General features: G+C 49.3%; 1 protein-coding gene and 1 long non-coding RNA gene across 4 annotated transcripts in view; one reads left to right on the forward strand and one right to left on the reverse strand.

Moving 5' to 3' along the window:
- Positions 1-6,195: 6,195 nt before the first annotated feature.
- On the reverse strand, positions 6,196-16,859 carry LOC139706547 (uncharacterized). Its single transcript, XR_011708167.1, has 3 exons — positions 16,824-16,859; positions 13,979-14,084; positions 6,196-6,462 (listed from the first exon to the last, which is right to left on the reverse strand). It is a non-coding gene; the product is annotated as an uncharacterized lncRNA (long non-coding RNA).
- Positions 16,860-17,172: 313 nt separating this feature from the next.
- Positions 17,173-21,916, forward strand: part of Trpc3 (transient receptor potential cation channel subfamily C member 3) — a 55,999-nt gene continuing 51,255 nt past the window's right edge. For 2 of the 3 annotated variants that reach the window (XM_027955849.2, XM_027955850.2), the window contains exon 1: positions 17,177-17,418. In XM_027955849.2, the coding sequence (XP_027811650.1) occupies positions 17,237-17,418 (182 nt within the window). In that variant the 5' untranslated portion in view covers positions 17,177-17,236. Of the gene's footprint in view, positions 17,419-21,916 lie in introns of all 3 variants that reach the window. The other variant, XM_027955851.2, reaches the window with a different exon arrangement.

Raw genomic sequence — 21,916 nt, forward strand, 5'->3', positions numbered from 1 at the left:
GGCACAGAGCAGCAGGCCAGGAGCTGGAGGTAACCTGGGCCAGGTGCTGGAGGTAACCTGGGCCAGGTGCAGTCCTAGCAGCAAGGCACGCATGGCACGGGCTGCTCCTGGTGTACCTCACTCCCAGTCAACCAGAACAACAGGCCTCTTCAAGAAATCAAGAGAAACAGGCTTGCGCTAACCTCTTGCTCCTGGAAACCAAACCAGAAATGATGAGTTGAAACGCAAGAGGCAGGAAGTAAGCCCTCACCAACCTGAGGTCATCGTGGGAGCAAATGCCTGGACCTGCGTGGACCAGAATCTGGAGCTAAAGCCAGTCACGGCGGTGCACACCTCTAATCCCAGCTACTGGGGAGGCTGAGGCTAGAGGATCGCAGGCTCAAGGCCAGCCTGGGCAACTTAGTGGCTCCCTGACTCAAAAGAAAATACATTTTAAAGGGGGCCGAGGAAGCAGCTCAGCGATAGAGCACTTGCCTAGCACACACAGGAGGCCCTGGGTTCAACCCCCAACAAGGCTTACGCTTGCAAAAGAAAACCAAGCCTCGTTCTCACTCCACCTCAACCTCCTGACAAGAGTTGACCTGAGATTTCAACATTTAAAACTGGATTCTCACAAGGGCTAACACCATCCAGATCAGCCTCCTCCCCCAACAGAGAAATATCCAAATATTATCTGGAGACAACAATCTCATTGAGATCTTTAGAATTTTCACCAACTATATTCAATTTAATACAAGTTCACATGATTATTTATTTATGATTAGACAAAATCACTAGGAATATGAGTGAGCAAACAGAAATAACAAAACGACACGTATTGAAAACTTTCAATACCGTAATCACTCATTACAGGATACAAAAGAACTATGCATAAGATAATTTTAGCAGGAAATGGTAGAATTAAAAAAAAAATTGTATGGTAGATGGACAGCAAGCCTTTATTTTATTTGTTTATTTTTATGTGGTGCTGAGGATTCTACCCAGGGCTTCACATGTGCTAGAGAAGTGCTCTGCCACTGAGCCATAGCCCCAGCCCTAGAATATTTTAAATGAGCAAAAACCATAAAATTTTTAAAATGAACATACAGTTTTGAAAAACAATCTAGTAGGACACTGAGAAATTTTAAAAAATAATAATAATTGTTCACAGTAAAAATCCATATATTTACCCCCTTAATTTATATATGTATATGAGTGCGTGCATGTGTGTGTGTGTGTGTGTGTGTGTGTGTGTGTGAGAGAGAGAGAGAGAGAGAGAGAGAGATATTTATTGTCTGTTTTCCCATTTTTCTCTTTAAATGCAAGCTCCTCCAGACAGGGGTGTATTTGCTTTGATCACTGAGGTATCCAAGGGCCTAAAATAGTACCTGACACTTGCACTAGCTGGATAAATACTTGTTGAATAAATGGTGAGACTGTTCAGAACGTAGCAAAGAGATAGGAGGAGAGCGAACAGGAGAAAGAGGTGTTGGGGCCCTGAAGGGCAGAGCCAGGTGTTCACTAGAGTTCCCAGAAGAGCAACAGGAGACAGGGGCATCTACCACGTGTGTGCTGGAGCCTCCCTCCTTGATGAAGGACACCAAGGTACAAATATAAGCACGTCTGTTCGTGCTGGCGTCACGAGTCACCTCCTCAGGGGCAGCACACTGACTGTTCTCAGAGTGAGGAACCGTGGCGGAAGGACAACACCTGCGGGACCCTCCTCACCCAGTGAAGGCAGGACATGCCCGGGGGCGGGCGAGCGCTTTGCTCCCGACAGAAGCAGCAGAAGACGAGGTTGGTTTCCATGCAGAGCAGGGTCCCACCATGAAGCCCATAGCACCCTGGGAGACGCAGAGAAGCAAGATGGGGGACGGGTCAGAAGCCTTCCCAAGTGAGGAGGAGATGGGGAAGGACAGCAGATCCATGCCTGGTCAGTGCACCCTTTCCAGCAGGCCAGTTTTAGGGAAAAACGCAGGGGGGAGATGAGAAATAAAAATGGGTCCCCTTAAAAGTCTCTTTGCCCAGAGGTACACTTTGTCCAGTTTGAGTGCTGCTACCTTAGACTCAGCTCATGTAGGCTGCCTTAGCAGGTGTGTCCAAAATGTTTGAAACAGCAATACTCATACAGGAGAGAGGAGGAGGCAATGAGGGATGGGAGGGAGGGAGGGAGGGAGGGCCAGATTCTATAAATAAGAACACAGAGGGGCTGGGGATACAGCTCAGTGGGTAGAGTGCTTGTCTTGCAAATGTGTCCATCTACAAATAAAAAATATTTTTTTAAAAAAGACAAAAATCCCTGGCCTTCATCTTTGCAAGTATTGGCTATACAGAAGCACATATAAAGCTCACATGAGATGATAAATGTGAAACCATTTCAAATGCTATAAGGACTGTTATTTTTTTAATATATGCATATTTTTCTTAATAGAGCCGTGAGCACCTGGAGAAGAGAGACTGGCTGTGTTGCCTGGGATTGATATTAAATCATGTCCTTCCTGGAACTGAAATGTTAAAGATGAAAGGGAAAAGAAAAATAACTTGGCCTGTATCCAGGGGGCAACAGAAATTCATTAAGGGCTTGCGAGAGAGTGATAACATCTGGTTTGGATGTAAAAGATGAGCTGGCAGCCCACCAGAGCGCCCGCCCGAGGAGCAGAGGGAGGCCCGCGGGACACAGGACAATTAAGAAACTATGGCAACCGTGTGGCCTGGAGGTGACGTTGTCTGAACTGGGAGGAGACAGCGGGTGGGGGCTGGAGAGTGGCCTGCTTCCTCATCCGGCAGCTCGAGGGTAGTGAGGGCAAAGGAGGGAGAAGGGCCACGTATGAGGGAGTCGCCCACCAGGTGTCTAACAGGTGCCTGGGAAGCACCTTGGCTCTCAGGTGAGAGAGGAGGTGCTGGGCCAGGAGGCCTCCACTCCTGAGGGCCGAGCAGCAGAGACCCTCCCTCCAACACTCCCGTCTGTGCCTGGCAGGGAGGACCCTGGCAGAGGCCATAGAACTTCCTTTTCTGACCCTCAGAAGTTCAGAGCCCGAGGAATTCTTCAGCTTTTTAAATCTCCAGGTGAAATACGACATCCACAACACTCAGCTGGGGGCCTGGGGCACAGCTCAGGGAAGAGACTGGCCGGGTCCTGGCTGGACCCAGCCTGGAAGAAGGAAGAACATTCAGTCGGCCCAAGGTGGAAGGGAGAGAGCCACATGCATTTCACTTCTTGAAAATCCAGAACTGCCTTCAAAAACTGCTGAGTGTTCACCGAGTTCAGTACCCTGGGGAGGAAGGAGGAATCTCATTGACTGAGTTTCTAGCCTCAGTATCCCAATATTCTTTTATGTGAATGATGGTTACTCAGTTAAACAAGGAATCTGTGTTTGACTGGGTTTATGATTATGTTAGAGGGGGTGGGATGTTCTAAAGTCACCCTTCATTAAGGACTTTTAATTCCACAGAGATAATTTCCAACATTATGGGAAACCCTAATCTGGAATTTTTATACAAAATTGGTTACTTGAATAAAGCAGTCATTGGTTAGAATGTACTGAGTTTTATTTCAAGTAGATTCATTTTAGTTTTTAATAAAACTACTGAAGAGTTCTGTTTCAATAAAGGGGTGTGTTTTCTCTGAACAACCACAGTTGTTTTGTCCCCAGAGAACATGATAGATAAACTTTCAAAGTTGTTTAATCAGTGAGAAAAGATATACTTGCTCTTTAGCCGTCTGTAGAGATCTGATTTCAAACATATGATGCAGTTTATTGGAAGGAAGAAGGAGGGAGGGTGGGAGGGAGGGAGGGAGGAGAGAGCAGAGGAAGGGAGGGCTTAATGACAAGAAGGAAAATGGAAGTTTTCACTAACAGTGGCGTTGCCCGCAGCGCTGGGCACTGGTAGACCCGCTTCACGGTGCCAGGCCGAGCCTGCTCCACGCTCCCCCCTGAAGCCACGCTGTGTGCCACGTGTGAAATTTATCCAGTGCTGCTCAGATTCCCACTCACGACAGTCAGAAAGGCAGTTATCAATCTGGGGAAATCCAGAGACCTGCGTAGTTAACAGGACCGTGTGATTCAAGGATTATGGCGCTACCCACCCCATAGAGATCTTGCAAACCATCGGTTTCTGTTATTTCGGGTAAAAATACTATTTTTCTTCTTGGTGCTAAGCACTGTGCTGCTTTACAGTGGCGCTGACCTCACTGGCTGACCCACTGCCCGGCTTTCCCACAGGAAGCATCAACAAGCGTGGCTAAACCCTGAGGCGGGAGGGAGACCACCCGAGTTGGGGTCTTTTTTGGACACTTGGGTGTCCTCCCTTCACCTCTTTATCAGTCAGCTCCACCGACGTCATGAGTGCTGTGCTCTGCTGCTCATAGGTACTACACCAGGCTCTCAGGAGAGCCCCACCGAGTGACTGCTACCTAACTGTATTATTAGTTTTGTTTTTATTGTTATTCTCTTCGGTAGTTGAGAAAAACACGCCAAGGGCCCAGGGGACAAGGGCTGACTTCCCTCCTCCGCCATCCTTTAGCGGGGTTTCAGGAATTAGGGGAAGAAGGAGAACTAAAGTGTCTGGATTAAAGCCTCCGACAGGGGTCAGGATGGAAACGACAAGAGTTTACGTAAAGCTCCTGCCGTTGCCAAAGCGGCTTAGCCTCAAGGAGCCAGGAGGTTCCAGAAAGGGCGCTTGCTAAATGCCACCAGGACTGAACCCAAGAGTGGGATCACTCACCAAGGAGGAGGAGGTCCTCAGTGACACACAGTGACACAGCAGGAAGGAGAGGAACCACCCAGCAGGGGCCGCCAGTCAACTCACCCTGCACAGCTATCAGCCGCCTGCTCCTGGCTTGTCTTCTCAACTTTATGGATTTTTAACACTTTATGTTTTATATTTTACATCCACTTCTTCCAAAAATATGCCTGGAAGTTCCTTGAAGACAGGAATAGCTGTCTTTTCAAAGTGTCTTTCTCCGCTGCCTGCGCTAGACTTGTGTTCAGTAAGTACTGGATGGCTTGGACAGTGACGCTCTACAAAAGCTCATTTTAATTTGAGCGATTACGTTTAAAAAGGGATTCTACTTACAGAGGTAACAGGTGGTCCCTGCAGAAACTCAGAAAATCTGGGGGAAAATGTGCAAGTTGTCAGAAACCGAAATGTGTCCTCCGGCTCCTGCTCCCAGGACAGTGGAAGGCCTGGAGCTTTCTGCTCTGCTAGCCCAGGGGGAGGTGGTGTAGATGGTACCCAAATGCCGCAGCCCACAGTCCTCACTTAATGGACGTCACAGACTTTTCCACATCAATGAATGTTCTTCTAAGACGTGATGTTTTGCCGGTTCCGTGTTCCGTTGCATGGAAACACCATGAATCTCCTGGACACCCAAATCATATGGATCCTTTTTAAATTATTATTAGTTATCCTACTGTGAATGTTCATATCATAGCAAATATACACAGCAATTGATAAGCAATCAAGTAATTGATTGATCTCTAGTAAAGAATGTGTAATTAACGAGACTTAGAGAATGGAATTGAATAGGATTGTACAATCAGGTATTGCATATTTTACATTTCGTGTGGAAAAAAATAGTAATCTCTTGAGCTCTTCAGTATGGTTAAGAAATAAGATCTTGAGGTTTTACAGGGAGAATGTTTGCTTTGAGAAACTAATTTCTTAAAATATAAAAAGATTATAAAAAATAAAAGCCTTCAGTCACTCAACAGTGGAACAAACAAAAAAAAATTTTACACAATTTACTATATCACTTTGAGTGATTAAAAGATGTGGGAAGAGTTTCTGCTAACTCAGGAAAGTTTGAAGGCCAGTGCATTCTGGAAAATCTGCATAAAAGCTCAGTACTCTGATTTATGATCATTGGCCAATTCATCTCAGCTGTGACACATATAGAAGTCCCTGTGGCTTTTCAAAAATCTCTGAAAGCCTAGGCGATGGTTGTACGCTTAGTTATAAAACATGGGACCCAGGCCGTCTGTCACATTCCAGCACCAAATTTTCAGTGATTTTTGTCTCCCACACAGATGATGAAAAATCTCAGAAATGCCTCAGACTCTCCCATTTAAAGGAATTCATCCAGGACTAACTGTTTCTACACCTTTTCTGTGTCTAGGCTTCTTGGTAGCTCATTGAAAGAATAATCAAGGCTCATCAGGGGAGAAAATGCTCCTTTATTGAGGAATAGCTCTGTATATTTATAGAGCCGGGGGTGGTTTGATAGTTGGCATGGGGTGCTTTCAATTGGTGGGTAAGGATCATGTGAGCCAGCAGGGCTAGTCTGATTGGTGGGTAAGGATCATGTGAGCCAGCAGGGCTAGTCTGATTGGTGGGTAAGGATCATGTGAGCCAGCAGGACTCACCATTGGATGGCTCTTGTCAGGGGGTGGGGAGGTTAGTCTTTGGAGCTGGGGCGACTCCCAACACTGGTGACATTTTCTTTCTTTGTCCAAAAATGTAAACAGGAGGCAGTGCTTCAGACTGTGGATGAACAAAGATTGGGGAAGGATTGTGACTAAGGTCATCTCATGCACAACCTGGTCCTTGTGTCCCACGTAGCTTTTTATCTAAATTGTGGCCCAACAAATATGTACAATGAAAGAAAGCAACAATAAAAAGAGGAGCAAAAGTGACTCAGGCCATGGGATGGAGAGACTCACAAAGAACAGAAGACCTCCTCTCTGAGGAAGTCCCAGCTCTCTCAGGACCACAACTGCAGTCCCTTCAATGTAACCAGATGTTGCTTTGCCAGGACACACAGACTCTCAAGGCTCAGAGATGCTTTTTAGATGGATGCACTCAAGGAACACCCAGGTCCCTGTCATCAGCATCGCTCAGCCCTGCTGCCCTTCACCAGCGTGCTCGGTACCTCTGCAGCAAAACCATGTTCTGAAGGAAGTTCAGTTCTTCAAGGATTTATTATAAAATGAGGTGGGTATGCTGCTCAGCAGAAGCAAAAGCAAATTGCAGAGCGATTAGTGTAGCATAGCTCCATGCTTATGTTTAAAAGCAGCATAAAACCCTATTCTTGGCTAACATCTCTAACAAACAGTTCTAAAGAATGTACTAGGTACTAGGCACTGCCCATGATTCACGGGTAATTCATTTAACCACAGGCACTAATGCCACTACCAGCTCAGGAATAAGGAAGCTGAGACCCAGAAAGGACATGTAATTTCCCCCCCAAACCAAAAAATGTTAAGGAGTAGGACTCAAATTCTGACTAAGTAGCCTGGCTCCGGCATCTGTGCTCTTGAACACGTTAAACTGCCTATTAAATATACACATATATCCCTGAAACCTATGCTCCAAACTCTTTGACTATAGTTATTTTTGAGGAAGTGGGCAGGGGGGGGGGCAGAAGGTGAAAGGATTATTAGTGTTATGGTTTGGATGTGAGGTGTCCCCCCAATGCTCATGTGTGAGATATGCAAGAAGGTTCATGAGGGTCTTAATCCAGTCAGCAAACCAGTCGCCTGGTGGGATTAACTGGGTGGTGGCTGAAGGCAGGTGGGGCGTGGCTGGAGGAGGTGGGCACTGGGGGTGAGCCTTTGGGATTTGTATTTTGTATCTGGCCAGCGGAGTCTCTCCCTGCTCTCTGATCATCATGTGAGCTGCTTCCCTCCGCCACACTCTTCTACCCTCATGGTCTGCCTCATCTGGAGCCCGAGGAATGGAGCCGGCCTTTTATGTCCTGAGACCTCTGAAACCGTGAGCCCCGAAGTAAACTTCTCCTCCTCTCCAATTGTTCTGGCTGGGTCCTTTAGGCACAGCAGCGAGAAAGCTGGCTGAAACGATGAGCTCTTCCTTTGGCTGTTTAACTTCTGGTCACTGGGACAAACCCACTGATGTAGGTTTCGGTTTTTGTTTCACCTGGATTTGATTTTGCTCCGTTAAAAAAAAGAAAAAAGAAATTGGGGTGTGGTTCTAAATTGCATCAGGTTTGTGCCCCAGGTACAGTGGTGGCGTCATTTAAAAGGCTCACTGGTGGTGATGAACTCACCTCCAGGGAGACACTGCAGGGAGAAGATTTTTGAGAAGGATGAAGATTTGGCAGGCAGACGTTTAGGGAGGGCACATAATTGGTGCTCAATAACAGTTTTGCATGAATGGGTTCTGGGCAGAGGGATTGCATAAACAAACTCTGAAAGGAAAGGTAGCAGCAGATGAGGCCCGAGACATAGGCAAGGCCAGACCACCCAAGGTCTGATGGGTGAAGTCAAGGGCATTATCTAGAGGTGGCTTGGGGTTTTTAAAGGGGGGGCACACCCTGCCCTCTGTCTGGACCTGTTTCAGATCCCCAGGGCATCATCCCACAGGTGTGTATCCACACTAATCAGTAAGGAACAGTAGGAAAAGTAGCTGCTGCTGCTAATGATGGTGGTGGTGATTTGAGATCAAGTCTGTGGCCTCCATCAATTCAGTCTCACGTGCTACACCAGACGTACATTGTCTGTGTTTTAGTCAGCTTTCGTGTTGCTGTGATCGAAAGACCTAGAGAACAACTTGGAGAAGAAAAGTGTATGTGGCTCCTGCTTTCAGATGTGCAGCCCAGGGTGGGCGGAGTCCACAGCTCTAGGTCTGAGGTGAGGCCACACACGGAGGCAGAGGGACGAGGCAGAGAAGCAGGTCAGGCAGGGCCACTAGGAAGCAAGAGAGCTCTGCTCACCAGGGACAGAACACGTACCCCAAAGGCATGCCCAGTGAGCTGCTTCCTCCAGCTGACCCTGTCTTCCTTCAGTCACCACCCAGCTAATCCATACTGGTGATCAATCCACTGATCAGGAAGCTCGTAACCCCAGCAGTTCACCTCTGAACCTTCTTGCATTGTCTCACGCATGAGCTTTTGGGGGACACCACATACCTAAACGGGAGCAGCCTGTATTTAAGATCCTCTCATTCATGGTCCCATCACTGTCTTGGGACCATGAATTTTTTTCTTGCTTTCGATGCAATTTTAAGGCTTGTAGCACATGTATGTAAACCAGGCTCTGGGAACAGATCTGATGCCACAGACAGAATCTTCTTACACACTCTCCCTGAAGCCATTCTAACTAGCCTGTTCCAGTTTCCCTTCTCCCAGTTCTAACGCCTAGATCCTCAGTGCACTCTTGCTGCTTGTGGTGAGCTCTCGTCCTTCCTCCTGAAGTCAATTTTTTCTGGAGTTTGGGCTCCTGCTGAGTTTTCTCCAGAAGTGTCTTTGTTGATTTTCTTAATTCTTTTTTTTAGTTGTAGTTGGATACCTTTATTTTATTTATTTATTTTTATGTGGTGCTGAGGATGGAACCCAGTGCCTTGCACGTGCTAGGCCAGTCCTCCACTGCTAAGCCACAACTCCGGCCCCCTTTGTTGATATTTTAATGCATTTGGCAACAGCCCACATAATATTTCTAGCCAAGGATGAGCTGTTTATTTTTAAATAAGGTATTATTGGAGGCATAGGCCCTTGAATGCATTTTTGGTAAAAGTCCACCTGTGATTCGCTAAGCTGGCTGCACATGGAAATTGGAGGTGTTCGTGGTTTGGGAGCCTGCCATCTCCTCCATGGTGTGTGTGAAACCACTCTTTCCTCTGGGACTTCAGAATTGTAAGCGGCTGCTGAGCAGCCGAGTGGGCGAGAAGTCTTCATAAAACAAACGAACACCCTAAAGAATGAGTCCTTTCTGTTGTTCTGTGGCCAAGGAACCTCAATGAGAGAAACTTCCATGTGCAAGAGCTGCTGGCTTCGTGCAGAATCCAAGTCTTTTGTAATCATTCCTGGCTCTGCAGAAAGCATCACCTTCCCAAGATGCCAACAAAGCCCACTAGACACGGCTCCTTTTCCAGGATAAATCACCTCTAGCCAAGATTCAAAGCTTTCCAATTTCCAGTTAGGCCACTCTGCTGTTTTGTAGTCAAAGCTAAAGATATTGCATGCAAAATTACATAACCTGTCTTCTTTTTGGTTTACAATGACATAGATCCTTATTAAGGGGCCTCTATCCCATCTTCAATGGGCATTCTAACTAGGTGATGTCCAAGGCCTGAATTTACACAGCAGGTTTTCAATAAGGGCTCAATTAATTATGGACTGAATTTGCTTCTCACATCTGTGAGTGGACTTTCCCAGTCCTTTAGACCCAGGTGCTGTTGGACAGCCGTGCTCTCCAGGAGTCCTTACAGGCTCATTTCAAGTCCCTTCAAGGGCTGATACCATCACCCAGAGAGGCAGCAGCCTTCTCCAGGACAGGAACCTCACAGATTGGACTCTGTTGAGGTGTAAGCCACATGAGGAAAACCTCTCCCAAGAAAGGATCTAATGCAATAAAAGATCCCTGGAGGCAAGTGCATGATGTTTTCAAAACTGTTTACAGAATGACAGTATCAATGTGCATATATGAAAATTTAACAGGGACAGTGCAGAGGATTCAAGCACTGCAAGGCGACCAGATTTCATGTCTCTTTAAATTATGTTGCAGTCCTGCACAGCTCATGATTTTGTGGACACTGTAACCCTTTCCTTTATCCCTGAAATTCTTAAAGACATTACAATTGTAATGTCACATCAAAAATAAATTGGGTTGCACATTTCTAAGTTATTTTGTGACTATCTTGTCACTTTGACTTTTAATCAAAATATGCATTAAAAAGAGTCCATGAGCATCCCAAATATTTCAATACATTTTAAAGGTAACTTATTCCAAGTAAATACAGGGAGAAGAAGAGACATTTTTTTTTAATCTTTTTTGTTCTATTTTCTTTGTGCTTTGAATAAATGCTTTTGTCCAAAGTTGAGTTACAGGTGCAGGGAGTCACATTTGAAGATTGCCACGGGAAGATCAGTGTTAAAGTGAGACCCTGTCCCTTCCCTGTATTCATAACTAGCTAGACCGGCTCCAGCACCAGGCAGCTCCCATCTGTGGGCGGGGAGTAGATGTCTGTGCTTTCAAGCAAAGTAAAGGGAGATGAAGTGGTCAACTCTGACCTGGTGATGGAGACCAACAACTCTAGCCTAGCGCCAATGTGGAGCAATTCTAACCTTGGAGCAAAGCTACATTTGGAACAGAATAAATTCGACACAAATGGGCGGGTGAGCAGAAGAATGGAGAATCACACCTAATATTTTTAGTGTCTTTCTTTTTTTTTTGAGGGGGGTGGTCTCATTAAATTGCCCAGACTGGGCTTGAACCGCAATCCTCCTGCCTTGGTCTCCCCAGTGGTTAGGATTACAGGCAGCACCCCCACATCCAGCTGAAGCACTAACCAGCGTTTTTAACATGCACTAAGAAGACTCGGCCTGGGCAGGATCAATAGCCTGACGTCAGCCACGGTGGCAGCACCAGGCCTGGAAGGCTGACCTGCTTCTGGACAGGTGGCTCATTGGACCATCTCTGCCAGTTTCCCATCTGCAAGTCATCGGAGGCTTTTTCTCCCTCAAGGAAGGACAAATATAACTTTGAGGAATATGCCTTTAAATAGTTTTTAGAAGCAGGTCAGCCTGGGTCATAGGGATTAGGATGAAGGAGAGTTGTTCTGAACTTTGCCAAAAATAAAGGCTGGGCAGATTTGGGTTCTGCAAGTTCACATACAACACACTGGAGAGGTGGGCGCCTGGGCTGTGCCCTGTGCGTCCCACTCCCCCACAGCCGGGGGGGCGGCCTGGAGCGAAGGGCTGGGGTCCCACTCTTCAGATTGCACTAAGAAGCAGGAAGCTCTGGTGGAGTCCAGGCCTTGCTGTGGGAGAGCAAAGACTGGTCTGGTGGACATTTCACATTTAAACAAACGTATCAACAAGTGTGCAGAGCAGGACGTGGGCATCAGAAAATTAATGAATAACGCACCAAGCTCCGTGGGAAAGTTATTACCACCCCTTGAAGAACCAAGTTTGCTCTTGGAGACTTCTGTCCTGGGGAGAGCTGTTAAGTTTTTCATCTGTAAATTTAATAATTATCAAGAATGATGAAGGGCTGGGATTTACCCTTCTGTTTGCTAAGGATGTTGCCAGCCGCAGGCTAATGGGTGCTGGCTCAAGGCACAAAACTCCTGGGCCAGAGATCAAGGACGTGTGTTGTCATTTCAGTGGCAGTAGCCAGAGTCACAGCATTGTGCCTCTTCCTTGAGTCCCAGTTCCCACCGAGGGACATGAAGAGGGCCAGATGATACCCCACACACAGTGGGTTGCATTAGCAGAGAAGAATCCCAAGCTTAGGTAACCAGCAAGCAGGCCTGGCCGGTGCCCTGGAGAGCATTCTCTTTGTTAAACTGGACAGTGAGCTCATCAGCTCTTTGCTTCAGAGAAGGCCACCCTCTCCTGCTCCCAAGGGTGGCCCTATAAACATCCTTCAAAGTGTGCTCCAGGACAGAGGCAGCCATTGCCTGTGCTTGCAGGGTGCCTGGAAATGGGAGGTGCTGCTTGGAGAACTGTCTTCTAACAATGATGAATTCATCTCTGCTCGATGATGAGACTCTACAAAGCCCCTAGCTCTGCCCCTTAGTCCGCGTGCCACTCCCTCCTTGGATAGGGAGGCTTTCTAGACAATGCCATCAGTGGATGTTGATGGGGCGGGATTCGGGCGAATTCGTAGGGGTCAGGATTGAAACTTGCAGGCAGGGAGAAGCACAGTGAGCATCCTGCAGGGGGAGTCGCCCAGGCCCAGCTTGCTGCTCGGCAGCTCCCCCCTCCCCCCCCAAAGCTCCTTCCTTTCACTTCATTTAAACACACAGCTCGTCACTGTGTTAAAGGGAAATCTATTGCAATTTTTGAAAAATGTAAATCCCTCAGAGCATGAAGGATTCCCAGCTTTCACAACGCGTGTGGATTTGTGTGAGATGGTTTTCCTGCAACAGACGGCAGTCACGACTGACAGGACAGAAAGGCAGTGTGGAGAGCAGACCTGGGAGAGCGGCTGGGGAACTCTCAACTAAGGTGCGCCCAGGAGCCCACCACCTGGGGGGGGGGACTTCAAGAAGGGAGGCGAGGAGTGCTAAAGGGTCCGCGGGGCTGCTGTGTGCACAGCAGGGAAGGACGCGCTCTCCCTCCTCGCTTCTGGAGTGCTTCATTTCTCAAAAGTCTGCTCTTGCACTGGCCTCTGCCATTATCTCTTGTCACCTTCATTGAGCACTCGCTATATACAGCTTGATGAGTACACTGCTGTGACAAGGTCATACAAGACTTTTAGGAATTGCCTGGGACCTCCTTGGCCTGTGAACTGCAAAGCTCCCAGCCAGTGGGGAAGGCCGAAGCGAGGGAGCAACAGCTTGGCAGTGCTGTTGAGAGTGGCATCTAGAGGCCCCAGGGTGGAGCCCTGCTGCAGGACCCAGACTGCAGGCTTCTGTGATAGTTCTTGGGTTCACAGTATCCAACTGAAGGCAATTACAAGTTACATGGTGCCTACTGTATACAAAGCATAGTTTCAGGTGCTGTTAACACAGAACCTTATAGCAGCCAGAGGAAATAGCTACTATGGCTCTGTCCTCTTGCAGAAGAGGCTCAGAGGGGTTAAGTAGCTTCTTCACGGTCGCAGAACCTCTGAGCAGCAGAGAACGGATTCAATTCCAGGCCCTGGCTTACCGTATGAGTTCTTAGATACTGTCACTGAAACAGGTTTAAGCTAACCGTCCTGGAAATAGAACCGTCATTTATAGCTTATTTCTATGATAAAGTAAATTTAGAGTTCCAAACTTCTGATTCATGAGGAAATTTTCAAAACACAAGTTTCAAGTTTGGAAGCTGTCTGGGACCTCCTTGGCCTGTAAGAACTGTAAGGATGAGGGATTGACAATTTATAGGACAATGTGAATTCTGTGTAAAGGCACTAGGGTGTTAACATGATAACTTTAGGGCCCTGTTTTGGGGATTCAACTGTTCTCATAATATGTAGCATTTCCTATTCTATTAGTTACACTGCTAACATGATTAGCGATGTAAAGTTACTTTAAAAAAGCAAAGAAAAATCCATTTATAAGAGAACTTCTATTCCAAAGGAGGATAAAATGTGCACTATTGGGAACATCCTACCTGTTCCCAAGCTCTGGCTCCCTTGAGGATGTGCTCTGGAGAATCTTCAGGCTGATGTTCAAGAATTAACTGCGCAGCGGGGTCTCCTTGTGTGTCACAGAAGGCCCTGGGGAAAGGGAGGAAGAAGACAGAGGGGCTAAAGGAAAGAACAGGGAGCCCCCACAGTGTGCAAAACAGATTTTAAGGAAGGTACAGGATTTTCTTTGAATTTGAGGAAGACCATCTCTGCTGCTGGGTTTTTAAAAATCACTAATTTTATTTGGATTTCTCATAAAAGTTATGCTTTGCTTATGCCTCAGTGGCTGCCTCTAGTTGAAAATAACCTGCATAAACAGCTGTATCTTTTGAGTACTGAATACTGATTATTGTGTTCCCCCAAAGAAGGAACAGATCTTGAATATATTACAGGCCAGCACTTTTTTCATGAGTACAGACGGCTACAGGCCTCTCACAAAAGGAGAAAACAAAACAGAAAAGTCCTGTCATTTCTCTAAGAGCCTGCTTTCTTGTAGATTCCCTCTCTTTCATAGAGTGTGCTCCGGGACCACACTTAAGATAAAGAAGAACCAGACTCCGGGGCTGGAGCTGTGGCTCAGTGGCAGAGCATTAGCCTGGCATGCACAGCCCTGGGTTCGTCCCCAGCACTACCAAAAGGAAAAGAAAAAAAAGACAGACTCTGAAGGAGACCACAGCCTTGCTCAGGAGAGGTAGGCAGTGTTATGGGCTGGATCTTGTCAACACAAGACACATCCTGAAGTCCTCGTCCCCAGGGCCTCAGAATGTGACAGACAGCAGTTGCAGGCAGTGGTAACAAAAGTTAAATGGGTAATTGGTTGGTCCTAATCCAACATGAGGGGTGTCCCCATAAGAGGAGGAGACAAGCACAGGCACAGAGGGAAAGCTCCCAGATTGTGGGAAAATAAATTTCAGTTAGTTAAGCCACAGAGTCTCTTGATAGCCCCGGGACACCAACATGGCAGGTGTGAGAGTAAACTCTGGAGACTCCAGCAGCCCACAGAGCTATCCAGAGCCTCTACACAGGCCATGGGCTTGTCATGCAATTAGAAAGAACCTGCAGATTTCTTTAATTTCTTCAACAGCTTTTATTGATTTCCTGGACACCAAGCACTCAGCTAAATAGCAAGAACAAAAAACTAGCCCCAAGTAGCTCAAAAGAAGTAAGAACCAAATCACCAGCAAGGAATTCACACTTCAGGGAAAGACAGGCATAAGAACTAACTTCAGTCTGCTGTGACCAAGGCTAACATGTGGTGTACACGGAGAGGCGGGGGACTTCCCTGGGATGGAGGACGGCTGTCAGACTGGAAGCCACTTCTAAGCTAGGTTTTAAGGGAAAGAGCAGTGTGCCAGGTAGAAGGAGAAAGAGACATTCTGGGGTGTCCAGACCACGGCAGGAAAAGCCACAGTTGTCAGGTGATGAATGAGACGTCCAGGGTTGCTGGCGTGGGAATGCACCCGTGGGAAGGTGGGAGCAGACACTGCAGAACTAGGGTCAGCCCCCAGGGGGCTGGGTATGCCAGATTTGGATTTTAACCTGAAAGCAGTGGGAAGTCTCCAGAGATTTTCATAGAGGCAAGTCATGATCAGACCTGCTGTGAGCAGAGTCTCTTGTATGGGGAGAGGCAAGTGGCAGGAGCCAGAGGCAGACCCCAGGGCACTAGGGTGTTGGGCAGTCTGCTTATAATTCAGAGGTGGGAGGAGGGGTTCTGGTGACCCTGTGAGGGGGCCTGTCCACCAAAGAGTGCTGGACAGTGTTCACTTGCTCCTGTTCTCCCCCAATCAGTTGTCTTAAGAAGTATCGTTGCTTCTTTAAACGTAAACACTTGATGTCAATTTAACAAAAATGACTGGTATTTTGTTTACTTTTCAAGGATTAGACTCAAGGTAGCTACATTGCCTCGCTGGTGCTTTGCTTAAACTGGGAAGATCTGCTCCTCCAAGAAGCACAACCCAACTGGAGGCAGTCAAAAATGAGCGGATCTTGGGCTGGGCTTGTGGCTCAGTGGTAGAGCACTTGCCTAGCATGTGGGTTTGATTCTCAGCACCGCATGTAAATAAATACATAAAATAAAGGTCCCTCAACAACTAATAAAAATACTTTTTTAAAAAAATGAGCAGGTCTTATTTCGTCTCATCACAGCCCCTCTGGTGTTTCTGTGATTCTTCCAAGGTGGGCCTGTGGAAAGCTGGCTATTCGAGGCAATAGAACATCTTGGACAGTACACTGTCCAGGCCTGGCCTGTTGTCTCCCTGCTGGCCTACCTTTAGGGTTCGGGAGGGGAGCGTCCACTTTCCTATTTGTAAAAGGAGCAGACCCGACCCGGGTGTGTAGCTTAGGGGTAGAGCGCATGCATGCCGTGTTCTATTGCCAGCACCGCTGAGTAAATAGGGGAAAAGTGAAATAAAAGGAGAGGACCAGAGGCTCTGTCTGATTCCTGTTGACCAAAATTCTGTAACTCTTTCCTCCCAGAAGAATGAGCACTCTTGAATTTTGCAGGATTTTTTTTTCAAAATTTAAAATGATTTAAAAATTTTCGTGATAAATATCTCTGGGAAAGTACTTAGTCTTGTTAGATGAACGAAATTGCTACAGGTACAAAAGCATCACGCACGTTAGAGATAGTGCCAAGCTGTAGCACAGAGGCTCTCGGGAAGCTCTGCAGGTTGAACCTGCACAAGGCAGATCTGGGGCTGGAACTCCAAATGCGCCTGCGGGGAAGCCGAGGAGCGGGTGTGCTCCTCTCCACCTCGCGAGCCAACTTGCTCTGGGGGTGCACGGGAGCTCTGGTGGGGAGAGGAAGTTCTCCGAGACTCGGCTCCCCACCTGCTGGTCTGTCGGCTTCCTCTCCGGCGCTGTCTGAGGAACTGATCTTCCCCTCCTCCCCTCCCCTCCCTCCTCTCCCTGAGTAGCGCTCTGTCCTAGCAAGTGATGCTGTCGGAGGCAGGGGACGGGCGCGCAGGCGGCACCGCCGCGGCCGCGGGGCCGCAGCTCCTCTCCCGGCACCGGCGCGCGCTCCGCCCGGGCTTCCTCCTCGCGGCCACTGCGCGGCGGCTCCCGCGCTTGGATGGTGGGCGGCGGCGCGGCGCCGGCTCCCGCCTCTAGCCGCCAGGTCGCGGGCAGCGCCGCGCTCTCCCGCCGCCTTCCTGCCCCGGGCCGCGCGGGCTGCGGGAGCCGCTGCTGGCCGGGAGCGGCGCCGCCCGGAGGGCGCGCGGCGGAGGAGGCCCGCGGCCGGCGCGATGTCCACCAAGGTCAGGAAGTGCAAGGAGCAGGCGAGGGTGACCTTCCCCGCGCCGGAGGAGGAGGAGGGCGAGGACGAGGCAGCCGAGCCGCAGCGCCGCCGCCGGGGCTGGAGGGGCGTCAACGGGGGGCTGGAGCCGCGCAGCCACCGCGCGCCGCCCCGCTCCCCGGGGCCCGACCTGTGAGTACCGGCCCGCCGCGCCCCGCGCACGGGAGGGCGGCGCCACGACGTGCGCGGCGGGGCGGGTGGATCCGGGCGACGGTGCCCCCGCCGACCCGGCCCGGCGCTCCCGCTCCGTCCCGCTCCGCCGAGGGACTGGGGTGCGGGGCGCCGAAGGAAGGCGCGGAACGGCCCCGCAGACGGACACTGATGGCAGACACGCGTCCAGCCAGCAGAGCCCGGCACGCGCGACTCCCCTAGACTGGGACCCTCGGAAGCAGACCCCGGGGTCCCCAGGCTTACCTGGGGAGGCCAAGGAAGGGCACGATGCGCACCGACCCTGGCCGCCCCAGCTCCCCCGCGGCGTCCCCGCGGGAGCCACCCTGGGAACTCGGGTCCCCTCCACCTCCCGCCGTCGGGGGGGGGGGGCTCAAGTGGGGAGCTGGGAGGGGCGGTGCGGAACGGGGTGCTGGGTGCCCGCGGTCCCTGACTGCGTTCCTGGTGGGGTCCAGCTAGAACCGACGCCGCCGCGTGAGCCCGCGGAGGGAGGGGGCGCGCGGCCGCCCAGCCGCTTGGTGCCAACTTGGGCTGCGGTTCCCACGGAGCTCAGGGTCCCCGACTGGTTTTCCTTTTCTTTTCTCTTTTTCCTCCCCGCCCCCGCACTCTCCTCCCCGGCTTTTTCCTTTTAACGAAGGAGCGGTCGGCGCTCGAATTTGAGAAGGAGCAACTTTTCTGAATCTCCAGCCATTAGTCTATGGCGAGGTGCATAAAGACAAAAGGGCGGTCGGATTTCGGGGTGAGATGCCCCTGCTTCTCTTCCCACGATCTGGGCTGTGCTGAAGGGCTCCTTGTCTTTTTTAGGAAGCGGCACAGACTTAGGTAGAGCCTGGGGTCAGAGGAGGCTGCGGCCACCGACAGGCAGAGCCCTGGGGTTGGTTCCTGGGTGGGGACCGAGGCTCTGCAGCGCCCCCTGCCGCCCCCAGCTGTCCCTGCCGGGCAGAGACCTTGGGCCTCTGGGACTCACCCACTTGCTTGGCTGGACCAGAGCTGGTACCCAGCTGGATTTGCCTGTAGGGACAAAGAAATCGGTGGCCGGGAGTAGACCCCATGGTGAGGGTTCTGACTTGAAACGAGCGGTGCGTTGCTGATGCGGATTAGAGTGGAGTGGAAATGGCCCAGGAAATGCAAGACAGGCCTGAATCCTGGGGACTAAGAGCCACAGCTGGCTTCCGTGCTCCCCTGAGGGGTTCAGACATTGTCCAGTTTTCTCTTTGCCAAATTATTTTGATAAACTTGCTCAGTTTCTTGATTCTTTAAAAATTCTTTCTTTCACCATAAATCCAGACAAAGTGGGACACCTGAATACTCTTATCAGGGAAAGTAGGGCGGAGTAGATTACTGTTCCCGCTTTTGAAGTTTGAGGTCAATTGCACAAAGCCCTGGAGCAAGGCTAGTTGGGGGCTGGCCATCTGAGGGCTAGTAGAACGCCTGAAACTGTTTACTGACTTTCCATAATCAGCAAGCCAGTACCTTGGTACCTGTTTCCCACAGGTCAAGGAGACTCGCTTAATGAATGTTTCTTCCTGTTTATTTGAAGCCTGCCACGTGGTGAATCAGAGACCAGCTCATAGCAGTATCTGCAGCAGCTTCACTCCTCATGTTCTATGAGTAGAACAAGGCCATGCTAATAAATGCTGTTTATGTGTCGCTGTTTAAAAATCAGCAGACAGCCCTAGCTGGGCCAGAGAGAGACGTGCAGCCTAGCAAAGCCCCACGGTTATTTTCAGCAGGCAGAGGAGCACAGCTGGGTTTAGAGTCCAGCAGGATCGGAGGATAGTGAGCCACCGCCACTGTTGTCAGGAGAGTTCCTCAGGGAAATCCTATGGCCTGTTTCATTCTGGTGTTCCACTAGGGGATTTTAAATAGACTTAGGGACAAGAGTGTCATCTGCTGTGTCACTAGCCAGCCTTTTGTTGTTGTTGTTGTCTTCTTTGATAGAACCATTTATCAGCCGTCAGTTCCAACCAAGGCTTCCTTCATCCCAGCTGTGTTCAAACCAGGACCAGGGTTTGCTGTCAGAGATTACTTCCTTCTAGAAGTTGTTGGGTTGTTAAGTATCTGATGAACTCCAAGCAGGTGTTTGAAGACCGTCCTCTTGGGTTTCAATTCAAAGACATTTCTTGTGTGTGTCCCTGTGCAAAGTGCAGGCTGCGGAGGCAGCACAGGGGACAGGGCCAGCTCTCCTCCACTGGGGGTTCAGAGTGTCCTGAGAGGTGGGCAGAGCCGGAGCATGAGCAATCATGCTTTAAGTAGCACAACAGAAATGCTGGGCTAAACATTTTGAATTGGGACATTAATGTCGGGGGGCTTATGTGCCAGGAGGTGACAATGGGGAGCCATTGATAGTTTTAAGTCAGCAGCCATTTGATCAAAGCCACTCTGGGAGCAGGATGGGTAGAAGTGGCCGGTGGCAGACCGGGAAGGAACACACTGAGGCTGAGATGGGTCTGTTATAGTGCAGTGTTGATACGGGTGAAAAGCAGGGTCGTTCGCAGGGAGGATAGACACGCGTGTCTCTGAGGTTTACACTCTACTCCCCATGAAGGGTGCGAAGAGAAGGAGGTCCTAGAGGATCTGATGATGATTTTGACCTAGATAACTCAGACTGTTGATGTCACTGTTGAGAAGAAAGAGAAATGAGAGGGATCTGATTTTTCAGATAGTACTAATGGAAGTGTCAAGAAGAAGGTGGAAATGCAGGTTTAGAGCTTAGAGCACCTGGGAGTGTGTGGAGGGGTGGGGTGGCTGGGGTCGAGAGATTTCCCAGAGAGGAGCGTGAGGAGAGCAGCGGAGAGTGTGTGTGTGTGTGTGTGTGTGTGTGTGTGTGTGACTTTCTTTTAGAGGCAGGGACAGAGTTAACAGCAAAGAACAGAGAAAAAGAGAAGGAGCAGGTACTCTTAGCATGGGGCTGCCTAGAGAAGAGCCCCAGAGAGGAAGAGGGACCCCACGTTCATGGGAAGAGCCACCCTCGGGTGCTTCAGCACACGTGCACAAAGCCACTGGAGTTCTCAGCAGTATCAGCTCGAACAGGGGAGACTTCTAGGAAACAGAATTCTGCCTCACTTTTCTTCAGAGGAAGTACTGCCCCAAGTCAGCCATGGTACTGAAAGCAGGGGGTGTTCATGTCATCTCGGCTGCCGTGTGCACTCAGGTCTCAGCTCCTCAGCAGGGCTCACCCTGGCCATGGTTCGCAGACGCAGAACTGGAACCAAGAAGTCATTTTCTGAGTTCCTTGGCAAATCAGCAATGGCTTCTGCGGCTCCACTCTGTGTGAACGGGGAGCCAAGGGGAGCACGCAGCGCCCTGTAACCTGGGACCGGTGGGCTTTGTTGCTGGCCCTGGCCCTGTGGAAGGTTCCAGGCTGGCTGGCTGTGGCTGTGGGTTTGGGAACCGTGTTGTGTGGGTTAGTAAGGCATCAGATTGGAAGCCAGGCCTCCTCCCCCCCTGGACTAGGAGTTCAGTCTCCGAGGGACTGCCAAGTCTCCAGGGGCTGGAATCCATGCTTGGGGACTGCAGTCGGATGGGTGTGGTGTTAAAGAGAAGGCCGCTGTCTCCGAGGTGAAGGTTTGATTTTCGAGAGCAGCACAGCAGGGCTTTAGACTTGAGGCCTTTGATAATCTGCAAGCTCTCGTTACATGATCAGTTTTGTATCCTAGAGTAGCACGTTTACTAAGTAAACTGTGGAGAAGTCGTTTTTGTTGGTTTGTTTTATTTTGTGTGCTATCCAAGTACTACCCGGACATATTGTAGACGATCGTTTGGGCTCAAAGGCCTATAAGAGCACCAGCACCCAGCGGCTCCCGGGTCCTTCCCTCTCCTGGACGTCCACTCCATGTCCAACTCCTCCCTGTGCTGTTTAGATGTCGTCCGTAACCTCAGGAGACAGTTTTTGCTCGTGTATTCCTCTTATCCTCTCAACATAGTTTGCCAGAATCTTTCTGGTTAATATCTGATTTGAGGTCTTCATTATTACAACCCTGTAACCATTGATCACTGCTAAGTCATACTCTAGAACTACCTTTCTTTTATAATTCCCTGTTTTTCTTGGAGTAGGGTCTGCCACATCTGGTCTCGGCTTCCACAGCTTCTTTTCCTGGAGCCATCTCTTCTGCAGCTCTCTGACTTACTCTGTGTATGTTTAAATTTGTTCTCCTTCAGGAAGCTTTTAGAATTGTCTCTCATCAGTGTTGTTCTGAAGGTGTGCTTTGAGATGGGTCTTTTTTCATTACCTAAACTGGTTCCTGGCTAAATCCTTTCAATTTGGAGATTTTTGTTCTGATTTGATCATGGTTTTCATATATCATTTCTTATATTATTTTCTGACCACTACTTTTATTCTTCTCTCTAGAATACCTATTATCTGGATGTTGTATTTCCTAAACATCCCCTGATTTTGTATCTCCTCTCTCCTGCTTTCCAATACTTATCTTTTGTGTTCTTTCTGAAATATTTCCCTGAA

Source organism: Marmota flaviventris, chromosome 7, assembly GCF_047511675.1.
Source record: "Marmota flaviventris isolate mMarFla1 chromosome 7, mMarFla1.hap1, whole genome shotgun sequence".
In the NCBI taxonomy this organism is placed as follows: Eukaryota; Metazoa; Chordata; class Mammalia; order Rodentia; family Sciuridae; genus Marmota; species Marmota flaviventris.